This window comes from Loxodonta africana, chromosome 1 (assembly GCF_030014295.1).
Source record: "Loxodonta africana isolate mLoxAfr1 chromosome 1, mLoxAfr1.hap2, whole genome shotgun sequence".
Taxonomy (NCBI): Eukaryota; Metazoa; Chordata; class Mammalia; order Proboscidea; family Elephantidae; genus Loxodonta; species Loxodonta africana.
In genome coordinates, this window is record NC_087342.1 from 37,437,664 (window position 1) to 37,453,843 (window position 16,180).

At 44.2% G+C, this 16,180-nt stretch overlaps 1 protein-coding gene across 20 annotated transcripts in view; it reads left to right on the forward strand.

Annotated features, from left to right (window-relative positions):
* The window catches only part of DUSP22 (dual specificity phosphatase 22), a 93,431-nt gene that overhangs the window by 25,412 nt on the left and 51,839 nt on the right, over positions 1-16,180 (forward strand). For 10 of the 20 annotated variants that reach the window (XR_002787623.2, XM_023557612.2, XM_064279761.1 and 7 more), the window contains one exon: positions 11,071-11,104. The exons of the other annotated variants lie outside the window; for them this stretch is intronic. Coding sequence is in view for 5 of the 10 variants with exons in the window: in XM_023557612.2 (XP_023413380.1) it covers positions 11,071-11,104 (34 nt within the window). In the remaining 5 variants the exon portion in view is untranslated. The remainder of the gene's footprint in view (positions 1-11,070; positions 11,105-16,180) is intronic. 20 annotated transcript variants of the gene reach the window in all.

Below are 16,180 nucleotides of genomic sequence, written 5' to 3' on the forward strand. Positions count from 1 at the left end.
AGTAGCACACTTGCATTGGTATACTGCCATTAAAGGCTTAGGGAAATTGGCATGTTAAAGTGGATTTATCAGGTTAGACCCACAGACCCACACATAGAGTGCCCAGAGAACACACCTTTTACCACAATGGTGAGGAACAAATTTGTGAAGGGAGCCCTAGCATCCTTGAAGACTGCTGTGATTACTATTTCACGTAAGTCAGATTTGACAGTGGAAGCTGTCCTAACTGAATTAAGACTACAGTGCGACTGATTGTACCCCCTGGTGGTAGGGGGCCAAGTGGCAACACTCAGTCAACAAAGACAAGCTGGGCATGGTTACCATAACAGACAGTGGAATCAAAGCAGTAATCAGAATAGTATGACTCCCATGGATTTTGGCTACTTAGTCATGGTGTCCCTAGGAGTGAAGTAGATCAGAAATCTATTAAAAAATCTCTTGATCTGTACAAGCAGAATAATTTTAGGTCAAGTGAACAGCAGTTTAATCGCCAGAATAGAGACTCAGTGGCCCTTCAGTCAATTTTCAGACTTGAGCAAGTTTACAGACCCACAGCCCCTTGAATAAAGGGGAGGCTGGGTCACCTTGAGGAAAGACCTCACTGCACTGCCAAAAATTTATACTGTTAATTTTTCTCCCAGTCTTCCCCAAAGGGACCTTTACCTTTTACAAGAGTGAATGTTCATTGGGGAGGAAATAGACGTTTCAGGGTGCCTTATCCACTGTCAGGGTATCCCACACAGCATTGCCTCTGATCAAGGGACTCACCACAGCAAATGAAATGTGGCAATGAGCCCATGCTCATATAATTCATTGGTCTTACTGTATTTGCCATCATCCTGAAGCAACTGGCTTGATAGAACTATTAAATGGCCTTCTAAAGATACAATTACAGCACCAGCCAGGTAGCAGTACCTTGTAGGGCTGGAACAGTGTTCATCAGGAGGCTCTATGTACCCTAAACCAGCATCCAATATATGATGCCGTTTCTCCCATAGCCAGGATTCATGGGTGCAGGAATGAGGGGGTGGAAATGGGAGAGACATATACTCACTATTACCTCTAGAGACTCATTCACAAAATTTTTGCTTCCTGTCCCTGTAACCCTATGCTCTGCGGCTCTAGAGGTCTTAGTTCCAAAGGGAGGAATGTTCCCACCTGGAGATACATCACTGATTCCATTGAACTGGAAGCTAAGAATGCCACCTGGCCACTTTGGGCTACTTACGCCTCTGGATCAACAGGCAAAGAAGGGAGTTACCGTATTAGCTGGTGTAATTAATCCTGATGACCAAGAGGAAATCAGATTGATATTACATAGTGGAGGTAAAGAAGAGTATGTCTGGAATGCAGGAAATCCCTTAGGATGTTTCTTAGTACTACCATGCCCAGTGATTAAAGTCAATGAAAAACTACAGCAACCCAATTCCAACATGACTGCTAATGGCCCAGACCCTTCAGGAAAGAAGGTTTAAAGTCACCCCACCAGGCAAAGGACCGCAACCAGCTGAGGTGCTTGCTGAGAGCAAAGGGAATACGGAATGGGTGATGGAAGAAGGTAGTTCTAAATACCAGTTATGACTATATGACCAGTTGCAGAAACAAGGAATGTAATGTTATGGCTGTTTTTTCCTTGTTTTATTATACATATATGGGGGTGTGTGTATTTGTTATGTGTGTGTGTCTATATGTATTTATGTATACACACACACACACATATATATTTATACCCGTTGCCATTGAGTCAATTCTGACTCGTAGCAACATTATAGGACAGAGTAAAACTGCCCCATAGGGCTTCCAAGGAGAGGCTGGTAGATTCGAACTGCCAACCTTTTGGTTAGCAGCCATAGCACTTAACCACTATGCCACCAGAGCTCCATATATGTGTGTGTGTGTGTATGTATGTTTGTCTGTATATACTTGTTGTTAGGTGCTGTCAAGTTGGTTCCAACTCATAGCAACCCCACGTACAACAAAACAAAACACTGCCCATTCCTGTACCATCCTCACAGTTGTTGCTATGTTTGAGCCCATTGTTGCAGCCACTGTGTTGAAGGTTCCTCTTTTTTCCTGACCCATCACCTGTCAGTTTGTCGTACTGTGGTGTCTTGCATGTTGCTGTGATGCTGGAAGCTGTGACACTGGTACTTCAAATACCAGCAAGGTCACCCATAGTGGACAGGTTTCAGTGGAGCTTCCAGACCAAGACAGACTGGGAAGACGGCCCTGGCAATCTACTTCTGAAAAAGTTGTGGATCACAGTGCAACATTATCTGATATAGTGCCAGAAGATGAGCCCTTCAGATTGGAAGGCACTCAGATGTGGATGGAGTAAAGGTTTCAGGACCTTCATTTATTGATGGTTTTCGGTTGTATGCATGTTAGTTGTATCATATAGGCACAAGTATGACTTTCTAATTGTCTTCATTTAGAGATTATGTATAGTTTAAAGGGATATGCACAGACTGTGATGGTTAAGGTTATATGTCAGCTTTGTTAGACCATGATTCTCAGTATTATGTACTTATACTCCATTTTGTGATCTGATGTAAGGGGAGTTTCCTTGGGGGTGTGGCCTGCATCCAGTATATATGGATGTTCTGGCAAAGCTCTTTTTGCCTTGATCCTGCAACTGACTCATCATCATCTGACCTCCAGTTCTTGGGACCGGAGCCAGCAGCCTGCCACCTGAACTGCAGCTTTTGGGATTCACTGGCTCCCGCAGCCCCACGAACAAGCAGCCAGCTGTCTGACCTGCTGGTTTTGGGTTCGTCAGCCCCTGCAACCACATCTGTCAGGAGAAGCCTCCAGCCTGATTCCTGACCCATAGATTTGGGACTTGCCAGCCTCCACACCTGTGTGAGCCATTTCCTTGAAATAAATCTCTCTCTCTCTCTCTCTGTGTATATATACACACGCTTCACTGGTTTTGTTCCTCTAGAGAACCCAGCCTAAGACAATAAGCAATAACCCCTGTCTCGCCTTCCCTACAACCCCTGATAACACTTATAAAATTTGGTCTCTATATATTTACCTGTTATTGTCATTTTATATAAGTGAGGTCCTACAATATTTGCCTATTTGTGATTGACTTATTTCATTCAGTATAATGTCTTCAAGCTCCATCCATATTGTAATATGTAGCAAGCTGCAAAAGACCTCTTTAGAGGGTTAAAAAGTAAAGATGTCACTTTAATGACTTAGGTGTGCCTGACCCAAGTTACGATGTTTTCAGTTGCCTCATATGCATGCGGAAGCTGGACGATGAATATGGAAGACTGAAGAAGAATTAATGCCTTTGAATTATGGTGTTGGTGAAGAATATGGACTGCCAGAAGAACACACAAATCTGTCTTGGACGAAGTACAGCCAGAATGTTCCTTAGAAGCAAGGATGGCAAAACTTCATCTCACATACTTTGGACATGTTATCAAGAGGGACCAGTCCCTGGAGAAGGACATCATGCTTGGTAAAGCAGAAGGCCAGCGAAAAACAGGATGACCCTCAATGAGATGGATTGACACGGTGGTTGCAACAATGAGCATAAGCATAACGATTGTGAGAATGGCACAGGACCAGGTAGTGTTTCCTTCTGTTGTACGTAGGGTTGCTGTCTATGAATTGGGACCAACTCAACGGCACCTAACAACAACACCAACAATCAAGCTTTCATTTCTTCTCCTGGTTGCGTAGTAGTCTACTGTATGTATGTACCGCATTTTGTTTTATCTATTCATCTGTTTTGGGACATTTAGGTTGTTTCCACTCTTTGGCTATTGTGAATAGTGCTACAGTGAACACTGGTGTACAAGTCTCTGTTTGAGACTCTGCCTTTAAGTCTTTTGGGTATATACCTAGGAGTGGAATTGCTGGTTCATATGATACTTCTGTTTTTAGTTTTTTTGAGGAACTGCCCCAGTTTTCCAGGACATCTGTACCATTTAGTATTCCCTCCAGCAATGGGTAACGGTTCCGACTTCCCTACACCCTCACCAACATGTGTTTTCCAATGTTCTTATAATAGTCATCTTAGTGGGAGTGAAATGATATCTCATTGTGGTTTTGATTTGTGTCTCTGATGGCTAACGACATTGAACATCTTTTTTATCTGCTTGGTAGCCATTTGAATGTCCTCTTTGGTAAAATGTACTTTTCCTATTTTATGTTTGGGTTGTCTTTTTGTTGTTAAGCTGTCAAAGTTTAATATATATTTTGGTTATTAGATTCTATCAAATATATGATTTTTGAATATACTCTCCCAGTCTGTAGCTTGTCCTTTTGCTTTTTGGTAAAGTCTTTCGGTGAACAAATTATTTTTATTTTTTATGAGGTCCCATTTATTTATTTTGTCTTTTGCTGTCTGTGCTTTTCTTATTATATTAGATAATCCCTTGTTAAAAGCTAGGCGTAAGTGTTGCCCTTGCATTTTCTTCTTAGCATTTTATGGTTTTAGTTTGCACATTGAGGTCCTTGATCTTTTTTGAATTTGTTTTTGTGTACAGCTTGAGGCATGGATCCTGTTTCATTTTTCTGCATGTGGAAATCCAACTTTCACACCACAATTTATTGAAGGGACTCTTCTTTTCCCATCTAATGGGCTTGAAACCCTTGTCAAAAATCAGTTGACTGTAGGTGTGTGGGTATTTTTCTGGACTGTCAATTCTATTCCACTTGGTCCTGGTGTATGACTCTTAATACGCTGTTGGATTCTGTTTGCTTGTATTTCGTTTAGGTTTTTTGCCTGTATATTTATAAGAGATGTTAGCTTATAGTGGTTTTCTTCTCTTGTGTCTCTGTATGGTTTTGATATCAGGATTCTGTTTGCATCATAGAATGAATTAGGAAGTAATCCTTCCTTCTCTATCTTTTGGAAGAGTTTAAACAAGATTAGTGGCAACGCTTCTTTTGAAAGTGTGGTAGAATTCCCCAGTGAAGCCATCTGGTCCAGGACTTTTGTTTTGGGGAGGTTTTCGATCACTGATGCAGTCTCTTCACTTGTTATGGATTTCTTGAGACTTTCTATTTCCTCCTGATTCAGTTTGGAGAGGTTCTGTGCTTCTAAAATTTTTCATTTCATCTAGATTATCCAGTGTATTACCATACAGTTGTTCATAATGGTCTGTCATAATTCTCTTTATTTCTGTTGGGTCAGTTATAATGCCTCCTCTTTTTCTTTGTCAGTCTAGCTAAAGATTGTTCAATTTTACTGACATTTTCGAAGAACCAAGTTCTGGTTTTGTTGATTCTTACTAGCATTTTTCTGTTTTCAATTTTATTTATTTATGCTTAGATCTTTGTTATTTCCTTTCTTCTGGTAAGTTTAGGCTTAGTTTTCTCTTTTCTTTCTACTTCCTCTAACTCTAGAGTTAAGCTGTTGTTTGAGATCTTTCTTCTTTTTTCATCTAGGCATTTATTGCTGTTTCACTCTGAGTACAGGTAGTCCCTGACTTACGATGGGATTCTGTTCCGACAACTCTGTTCTAAGTCAGTTCTGATGTAAGCTGAATACCTCATTTTTTTCATTATTATTGCTGTTTATTATCAGTAACTTTATAAATCCAATCTTTATTTGCCTTTGGGGGTTGGAAACATTACATGTAAACTTACAGATATATCTTAGTACACACATACATACATTAAAAAAGTACACAAATCATAAAAACTTATTCCGATGATGAAGAAGAGTTGGACGACATTGACATTTTGTCACTATACACCACACTGTAAAACAATTAGACATAACCCATTCATTACCCATGGGGTATATAATATCTCACCCACTTTTTCCGGCTCTCATTTTTCTTGGGACTCTGGTTTCCCCAGTAAAAGTATTTGCTGCCCTCATGTGGGGACTTGTGTAATGGTGAAAGACAAAAGAAATGTTAAATATAAGGTAGTGCATCCAGGAAGTGTAACTGGGTAAAAATTTTGTCTCTTTTGGCTTTTATACAGCTAGATAAGCCTTGTAAGCATATTTATGCTGTCTTTGTGGCAGTTACAAAACCCTGGTGGGTTTGGTTTCTTTTGTGTGCGTATGTGTCGCAATACATCCCGCCACCCATGATCAGTGGGACAGGTGGGCACCCACCAATCCTGGTACCTGGGAACCCATTGAGGTTTGTGGGCCCATGTATCCCCAAATAATATTTCTCAAAATCCATATTACCAGCCAAAAATTTAAACACACTGCAAAACTCTGTGTATGCTTCAATTAATGAAAACACATGGTATCAAAAAAAAAAAAAAATTCAAAGCAGAAAATAGAGTCTTGTTAACAGACATACATAGAACACTCCACCCAACAACAGCCCAATATACACTCCTGCACTGCACATGAATCATTCTCCAGGACAGACCTCATGTTAGGTCACAGAGCAAATCTTGGTAAATTTTGAAAGATTGAAATCATACAAAGTATTTTCTCTGACTGCAACAGAGTGAAGATAGAAATTCATAAGAGAAAAATTGGAAAAGACAGAATATGTGAAAATTAAACAACATGCTGTTAAGCTACTATCTTAGTTATCTAGTGCTGCTAGTAGATGGCTTTAACAAACAGAAATTTATTCTCTCACAGTCTAGGAGGCTAGAAGTCCACATTCAGGGCACCAGCTCCAGGGGGAAGGCTTTTTCTCTCTTTGGCTCTGGGGGAAGGTCTTGGTATCAGTCTTCCCCTGGTCCTAGGAGTTTCTCAGCACAGGGACCCCAGGTCCAAAGGACACACTTCGTTCCCAGCTATTCTTGCTTGGTGGTAGGAGGTCCCTCTTCTCTCTGTTTTTTTCTCTCTTTTATATATCAAAAGAGATGGATTCAAGATACAGTGTAATCCTATAGATTGAGTCCTGCTTCATTAACATAATTGCCTCTAATCCTCCCTCGTTAACATCATAAGGGGTTAGGATTTACAACACATCGGATAATTACATCAGATCACAAAATGAAGGACAGACACATAATACTGGGAATCATGGCCTAGCCAAGTTCACACTTTTTTGGGGTACACAATTCAATATGTAACAACTACCAGTGGGCCAAGGAAGAAATCAAAAGAGAAATAACGAATGTCTTAGAATCAAATGAAAATGACAGCACAACATACCAGTACTTAATGGGATACAGCAAAGGCAATACAGGTAGTCCCCAGCTGTAAAAATGGGCTGGGGACGTTGTCTGACCTCCTCTAATGTCACTTGAGGGGAGGAGAATCAAGATTAACAGCCCAAGGCTGATTCCTGTGAGGCAGAAGTCAGACATGCCTCCTCTCATGTTTACCAGCTCTGATACCAACCATCCCTTCCACGGAACCCTCTACTTCTCCGTTAGGTTCGATAATTCATTGCAAGGGCCACACAGAACTCACAGACAATATTCACAATTATGGGGTATATTAGGGAAGTAACAGTTTACAATTTAGGTTCAGGAATGCTCAGGATACAGTTCTTCCATCAGGACAGCCTCTTCTCAGCCATGCTTGCAGGCATGCCTCTCTGGCCCTCAGCCTCTGCCCTCCTTGGGCAAGTGTTATAAAGCTCTTTTAGCTCTGCCAGTAAGTGCCCAGAGGCACTCTACTCTGCCAGTAAGCCTTCTCCCCAAATGAGTTCAGCTTTCTTGTTCCATGGGCCAGGAAGCCCACTGTGCCGTCTTCTATTGTTGTTTCTCTCCCACCGCTTCTTGAGCTCTCTCTCTCTCTCTCTCTCCTGGTTCCAGGAGCTTCTCAGCTCAGGGATGCAGGGTCCAAAGGACGTGCTCTCCACTTCTGGCAGTTATTCCTTGGTGGTGGCAGGATCCTCTCTCTGCTCTGGCATTGGCTCTCTTTTAAGGCAAAACTGACCAGTTCCCTTTGTGGGCCATAGTTGCCTTATTTGCACAGTCCTACCCAGTCACTTGGGTGGGAGTTACAAGACCATGGCTAGAAAGGCCACACAAAAGCAATCTATCGCACTGCTCCACTTATGACGCATTTGAGCTATGACGAATCACGCTTAACTACTGTCCCGTTTTTGGTTTTGTGTGTGTGTGTGTGTGTGTACATCTTACTGTTAGTAATATGTCCTGTACAGTTGCAGTATGTAATTTGCTGATGTTATCATTCTCAGATGTTCACTCAGAGATGTTCAGTTTTATGATTTACTGTTCAAAACAGCCATATAAATTTAATTTTCTAAATTAAATCAAGGGCTTCAGTTCTTTCAAAACATGGACCCAAATGCTGATTGCTTTGCTAAAGTCAATAGGCAGATTCGGGAAGCAGTGAGATGTTACCACAAACTATATAAAGAAAAAAAGAAAAGGATCATACAAACAACTCCGATTCATTTTCTGACTAGACACCCCATCCCCATTCCCAGAGATAATCCAGATGGCCCAGAACCTTCTGTAAGTAGGGATATTACCTCAGCTGACAAAATGCCAGTGTTGTCAAACTCTTCTTCATTGTAGTAAATTTTTATAATTTGTATATTTGTATGCATGTATGTATTAAAATGTATCTGTAAACTTTTATGTGATGTTTCTGACCCTCAAAGACAAATAGAGATTGGATTTATAAAGATACTGATAATAAAAGGCAGTAATAATGAAAAATAAAAATAAAAATGAAGTTTTTGACTTACACCAGAACCGTCTTAACGACGGAACCATCGAACGAAGCCCCGTCATAAGTCAGGGACTTCCTGTATTTTAAAGTCTCCTTTTCCTTGATTTAGCATTCCTCTGTTTGCTACAACTCTCTGATTACTTTTTAGAGATCTTACAAGCCATTTCTACTGATTTTTTAATCATTCACTTCAGAGATAGTATGGGGGGATGGAAGCGTAGAGCCACTCATGCCACCATTTTCCAGAAAGTATATCAAGATCTCCTTTTTAACAGCTCCACACATTGTAAGCATCTTAGCAGCATTTCTTCCATGGCATCTAACCTTGAGCCATGAGAGCTGATGTGGCCTGGCCTCATGGCGCCCTGGTGCACTCTTGGAGTTATTTTTGTTCCCATGGGGTCTGGGCCAGCTGGGGTGGTCACACACTGTGTACCCAGTCCAGGCACACAGCTGTGTCCAGGTCACAGAAATCAACTCCGTCTGTCTCACAGGCTGAAGTTCCTTTGCAGCCTTGTCTGCCATCTCCCCCACCCATTCTCTATTCATAGCCTACTGCACCCCTCCCTCCTGACTGCCTTCTGTAGCCTTGTCCTTCCCACCAGCCTGCCTTTGTCTCTGCCTGGTCCATTTTTTTTTTTTTTAATTTTATTTTGTTGTTCTTGAGAATATACCCAGCAAAACCTACACCAATTCAACAATTTCTACATGTACAGTTAAGTGACACTGATTACATTCTTTGAGTTGTACAGCCATTCTCACCGTCCTTTTCTGAATTGTTCTTCCCCCATTAACATAAACTCATTACCCTCTAAGATTCCTATCTAATCTTTCGTGTTGTTGTAGTCACTTCGATCCCATATAGGTAGTTAGTAAAAGAGGCAGACATTTTTTACTAGTTAAGCTAAACTATTTTTTGGTTTTAAGAAGATTTCAGGGGATATTTTTGGTTTAAGATTTAAAGATTATCTCAGGGCAGTAGTTTTCAAGGGTTTATCCAGCCTCCATGCCTTCAGGAAGTCTGAGGTCTGTGAGAATTTCAAATTCTGTTCTGTATTTTTCCCCCTTTGATCAGGATTCTTCCATAAATGGTAACCAGGCATCATCTAGTTCTTCTGGTCTCGTGGCAAAAGAGGCAGTTGTTCATGAAGCAGTTAGCCACACATCCTACATCCTCCTGCTCTTCCTGATTCTCCTTCCTCTGTTGCTCCAGGAGAACAGAGATCAATTGTTGTGCCTTGGATGGCCACTTGCAGGCTTTTTAGGCTGGTGTACTATTCTTCACATCAGGGCCTTGGGCAGTCCGTTTTGGTTCCAGATTTGTTGGGCCCCGGTATTGTGCCTAGAGCACTCCTGACGTCCATATCTCCTCGGCAAAGCTCTGCAAGCATGGAACCAGACCCTCATGGTCACTGCTGTGTCCCCAGTGCTCAGCCAGTGCTCACCTGCTGTGCTACACACATGCTGTGTCTCGGGCAGACACACATGCCTGTGTTGTAGCCCATTATACTGGCCACCTGTACGAGTCTGGATCTACCTCAGTCCCCATCAGTCGCAACAGCCACGTGGTGATTGTGCCTTCAGTGTCAAGTGCAGCATTGGCATGAAGATGGAGAGATCCTGGCAACTGGAGATCACACGTGAGGAAGCTCTGTGCAGCTAGGAGCTGCTGGAGAGCACTGGTTTGTTCTCTCTCCAAGATGGAGTGTGCCTTGTTCTCATGGCTTAAAGCAGAAATGACAAAGTACCACACCACCTTTCCTCCCAGGAGAAAGATTCAAGAATTTCAACAGCAGTGCTGTTTTTCTTCCAGATACTGTCTCCCATGTTCCTAGTCAGAGAGCTGATGTGGCCTGGCCTCGTGGCACCCTGGTGCACTCTTGGAGTTATTTTTGTTCCCAGGGAGTCTGGGCCAGCTGGGGTGGTCACACAGTGTACCCAGTCCTCTGACTCCTCCCTGTCGTCTGCGAAATTATGAATAGTGTCCCTTCCACTTTCAGAGGGATTTAGTGTGGTCTATGAATTCTCTGGCCTGTTAGCTTGGCCCTTGCTTTTGGAAGGCGGCCCTGAAATTTGCCACAGAATCCTCCTGAAGTGACATGCCCTCGTGCCATCAGTTTTTAGCAAGGCAACTGGTTGTCTGAAGATGCTTGAAGAGGTCCACTTGGAGAGCGTGCCAGTCCACGCCGTGGTCCACTGTTTTTGTGGGAGTGGAAGAATAAAACGTAACTTCCCCTGGAGCAGTTGGGGCTGGGAGGATGTGCTATGGCTGGTGTGAACCCCCGGAACTCGGCGAGTAGTGGCACCAATGTGCAGCCCCCACAGAGTGTGTGGGTGGACAGGGGTCCTGGAGACAGGGAGGTGGTCGGGAGGTGGCAGACAGACCTGGGGCATCTTGGCCTTTAGGTGCACGAACCGCTGTCAGCTTTGGCTCTGTAAACATTCACATCTCATGCCTCTCCTTCTCCTAGATCCTGCCTGGGCTTTACATCGGCAGCTTCAAAGGTGAGTCTACGTTTTAAAGAGTCACCTTACGACCTCTGTGCACGATTGGCAACCTGGTGCCCCCCCATCAGGCCAGGCCCTCCTCACCCTCCAGCTCCTGGGCTGAGGATTGGTGGTGGTGAGGGCTAGGAGGAGCGGTTTCCACTCGTCTGGCCAGACCTCGTCCCAGCCCTCCCTGCACACCTGTCTGGACAGTAAGGGCCACAGGCACATTTGGCAGTGTGGAATTGTTTATCACCTTTTGTCTCTCTTGTTTTCTAGTTATTGCCACTAGATTCTCAGAAGACATTGTCTTTAATCGCCCAGGCCAAATAAGTGAACATTTCACCTCTGGCAGATGACACTCACCTTGTGCTGACAGCTCTTTGTACACATTTCCCTGCAGCGTGTTCAGCATTTATCAGTTTGCTGTCAGATGTAGCCTTTGTTTTAACACCTCAATCTTAGTGTGCTCCATCGTTCAGGAAGTGGCACAGACCCCTGGGCTTGGCCCGGTGGGCAGTGAGCAGGCCCCCTCTCAACCAGAAGGGTGGGCCCACGCTTGCGCTGCAATACACACTGTTTTGATTTTGTGTAAGTGAAAACACCCGTTCCTCAGCATCGGAGATGGAGTGTACTTAATGGGGTGGAATGGACCCAGGAAAGTGGCAAAAACAAGGCCCTACCTGTGTTCAGGTAGAGAGAGCCAAGCACCCGACACACACCTTTCCCAAGCAAGTCAGAACCTGCAACAGTGTGTTCTGTCATCTGTCTTCTGGCTGTTGCTTAAATTTTTGAGTTGAGGTTATAACTGATTGTAAAAATTTCTCTGCATGGTGTTTTTTTATTTTTTTCCTCTTCTCCTCAGTGGACTCCTAGGGCCTTAATTGACCATAGACGGAACAGAGCATGGGGAGCTGACAGCTGCTGATTTGGGGTTTCACTGTTAGGTGTACAGAGGTGACCTTTTGTTCATTGAGCACGTATCAGGCATTCACCAGAGTGAGGCCTGTGGAAGACAGAGGAGCGACAATGCAGTGGGTCAGTGGGATTCAGGGAGGGTCATAGGGGCTTCTGCGTTGTGCCCATGAGCTCACACCTCATTCCTAGGCTTGTCTGGGTGCTGTGAGAGCTGGATGTAGACCACACCTTGTCCCCACCGCCCCCCCAACCTGCCGTGGGCAGAGCTTAGAGGGCGGTTTCAAGACAGGAAGTGCCCTGTGGAGTAGAGGGATCCTGGCCCCATGGCCTGCCAGCCCTGCCCTGGATTCTGGTTGTACCCAGTGCTAGCCACTGGACCTTCAACATGTGACAGCCTATACATGGGAAGTAAGATCCTCACATAACCTCGCAGGATGGGAGATTGCACATTGTCGGGGCAGTTCTGTGCCTGGTACATGGTGTGTGCATCAGATGTTGGCGTCTTCCCAAGAGGGAACCACACACGGCTCAGGTTGTCTGTCAGTGCCATAGGTGCTTACAAAGCCCTCACACCATGTCTGGTGTTTGGCTATGTCTGCTGGTAAAGGTTACTTAGTAAATGTGAGACTCCTTTGTGAAATGGGGCCTCTTTTACAAAGGCCTGAGAGTGAATCCAGTGTTTTCAGGGAGTGCGCATGGTGTCACATTCAGTCATTCATTTGCATTTTGATGAATTACAGAATAATACACACCTACCGTAGCGTTTTTTTTTTTTTTACTGTAGCACGACAACCATGTAAAAATGTATAAAGAAATGTAGATAGTCACTTCTTCTCCTGTCCTTTCTCCCTTTCCTTCTCTTTTCTTTCTTTTCTTTTCTTCCTTCCTGTCTCTTCCCTTCTTCCATCCTTCCTTTGAGTGGCATCCTTTACATGTTACTCTGCAGCACCTCTGCACTGAATTATGAATGGCTCTCAAACACCTGGGGATAGCCCCACCCATAGAAAGCCCCCGAACAGCCCAGCCTCTGCTGGCCAGCCTGCAGCAAGCACACGCTTTGCTGGCTTGAACTGGAGATGCTGAAGATGGGGGAGGCAGGGAGTGGAAGGGAGGCCCAGGGAGGTGGTCAACTGCTTTCTCCAAGCTTAGCACATACCGCATTCACTGTCTGCTGATAGAGGTAGCCCTTGTTGTTTGAAGATGTCCACAAAATCTAGGAAAGTGGGAAACAAGTGTAAGCATTGTAGGTGTGGCTGGCGTCTGTCTGCAGGGTAAGCAGATGACCTCACTGGTTGCTGAGACATGGCGAGCCCAGTGAACTGCTTAGACCAGGAGCCCTGGTTGCAAACGGTGACAGCCAGGTGGAATGGAGTGGAGTTCTGGGTCTGTCTGAAGGAAGTGTGAATTTAGAAACATTCAGAGGTAAAAGGGCCGAGGCCCAGGACCAGCCTTGGATTTGATTGGGCAGTAATGACAATGACGGTGAAGACAACAGCGAACACTAACTCAAGGCACTGTTCTAAGTGATTCATAGCACTTGATCCTTACAACAGCTCTTCAAGGTGGGTGCTCTAATGTTTCGTCCACTTACAGATGAGAAAATGAGGCACAGGAAAACTCGCCCTGGGTCAGCCCCAGTAAGTGTCAGAGCCAGGATCTGAGCCAGACGGCCTGGCTTCCCTCACCTCCACTTGGTTAGTGGTGAAGAGGGGGCAGATGTCGCCGCATTTTAGCCCCAGCCTAGGTGGAAATCAGTTTGAAGATGGAACCCAGTAATAACTAATGTTTAATTCTAGAAGTTATTATTATTTGTAACAATTATAACTCTAGAAGTCATTAATTTCTCAGTGGGAAGTATAACTGCCATACACATTGGAATCTCTTGACCATCACATTCTTACCTTGGGAGAGAAAAGTTGTTTGGGAAATGACTCAGAGCATGACTTGAGGCCTGCATGTTCTGAGCCAAATAAGTTGAGTCTCCCTCTCCCCCCACCCCCCGTCCCAGCTTCTTTCTGCGTCCCCTCCCTCATCCTAAAGACCCTGAATGAAGGAGGGATTGAAAGGCACTAATACAGAAGGTCTTTCCTGCCAGGTGTCTTTTTTTCTAGAGCACTTGTATTGATAGTGTTAATTTCTTCCAATATATTTTTGTTACTTTTATGCAAAGGCAAGTCTGCTTGACTTTTGCCTGGCTAGCTTATTTCTCATGGCCACTCTGGCATGTACTACACCTCAGGGCTGATTACCTCTGCTTGTCTTCTGTATCACTGTGACAACTAGAGTGCTAATTCTCCTTCCTAAGGAAGTGTATGGCTTTGGGTTGTTCAGATGGTTACCCTGCCCTTTCAGCATCTCCCAGCAGACTAATCCATTACCCCAGAGAGGCCTCACCAGGAACTGGTGGGTCTTCTTTTGAGCCAAGGATGGAGTGTACGGTACCAGAGGGAAAGGATTTCTACTTTAGTGCCCGGCGTGTATGAAGGAGACATTTGCTGTTTTCAGAAGGCAATGTGGAGCCCTAGGAGGTCAAGGGAGGTGGAGTGGGCAGGAGTCCAGGACCAGGAGAGGGGCCGGTAGAGAGAGGAAAAGAACATGGTTAGCAGTAACGCATTTATATTGAATTTTGTTAACAATATTTTTAAAAATATTGTTTTTCCTGATTATAGAAGTAATTTGGGCACTTTAGTAAAAACTAAGAAAAAATCCAAACATGATAGAACTATGCTAAAGAGAGTGAAAATTTCCTGCGACCCCGCCTCCCGAGATAACTGGTTCGCAGGTCCATGTGCGTTCCTCGAGATTCGATTGTCTATGAGAAGTCTAACCTGCAGCCTTCCTAGTGGTTTTATTAGTACTGACCTGTTGAGTTTGTGATTGCAAGTGACTGAATAGTTTTCTGGCTTTGAAATAGCATTAAACTCCACAGTGGGGAGAGCACCAGTGGCTGCCTGTCAGATGACTTCGCCCATTCCCTCCCGGCTCCCCAGGACTTGATGCTTTACACACAGCTCTCCTGGGAAGCTGGCTATGGTGCAGGTCCTGATGTGTGGGCCTGGTGGGGCCTTACACTCTGCATTTTTGATGTGCTCCCAGGGGATGGCAGTGCTGCTGCTGTGTGGACCTCACTCTGAGTAGCAAAGAGCTAAGTGTGATTTTGTGTCCAGGGAGGGCTGCTTGAACTCTAAAGGTTTTTGCAGTGCATCCATCAAGTTGGTGATGCTACGATGAGCCATATAGCTATGATTGACGGTTCATTATTGTCATGCCCATGGTTGGAAGGTGGCCATCCAGAGTGATTAGTAATTTGAAGTTATGAAGAATGAAAGGCCAATGTCATCATTGCATGGCATTGATTAAGCATTTTCGTGCACTCACAAACACGTGGACATATTTGGCCTGTGCCCTCTGGGAAAGGATAACCCCAAACATAGCATGACTCTGCAGACAGTGCTTGGTACAATAGGAAGTAGTGCAGGGGGAAAAGGAGTGTTACCCAGTAGTTACATACATTTTCTTTGGAGTCCAACAGGCCATTGGTTCTTTTGTGGTATTGAGTGATCTGTAGGAGACTGTACATTTTTATTCCCAAAGCACTAGTTTTGTGTTAATCTGTGTTATAAAGGTATATTTAAACAAATATTGATTACTGACATTGAAGGCATTGGGCAGAGCTGGAATCAGGAGGAACCTGGCTGACAGAGTGTGATGTATAGTGGGGGCTCTGTGCTCACCTTGGCCTCCTTCCTAGGGTGTCAGGTGGTTCTTCAGCATCTGCCTGCCCCATACTGTCTGGGTGGTCCTGTAAGTTCCTGAAGTTCCAATTCTAGCTTGTTTCACTCCTTGGCTAAAACGTGCTTTCTGGTGGTGGTTTGAAAATTGTGTTTTGGAAAGAGTATGGAGGCTAGTGTCTTTGGGGTCCTAATTTTTAGAGCCAACCTTGCTTAATCCTCATTATTTGAGTTGGGTTGGGGGCAGGGACAGGGGCTGGTTGGGATTGTGTCCCCATGTGTAAGATGTCGGTGGCTGCTGTGCACATCTGGATTAGAAGCTTGAGATGGCTGGACCAATGTAGAGTCTTAAAACCAACATTTTATAAACATCTTTTTCTGACTTTAAGAGTGGTGCGTGTTTATTGCAGAATGTTTGAAACTGTGTTTTCTCAGTTTCTGCCTT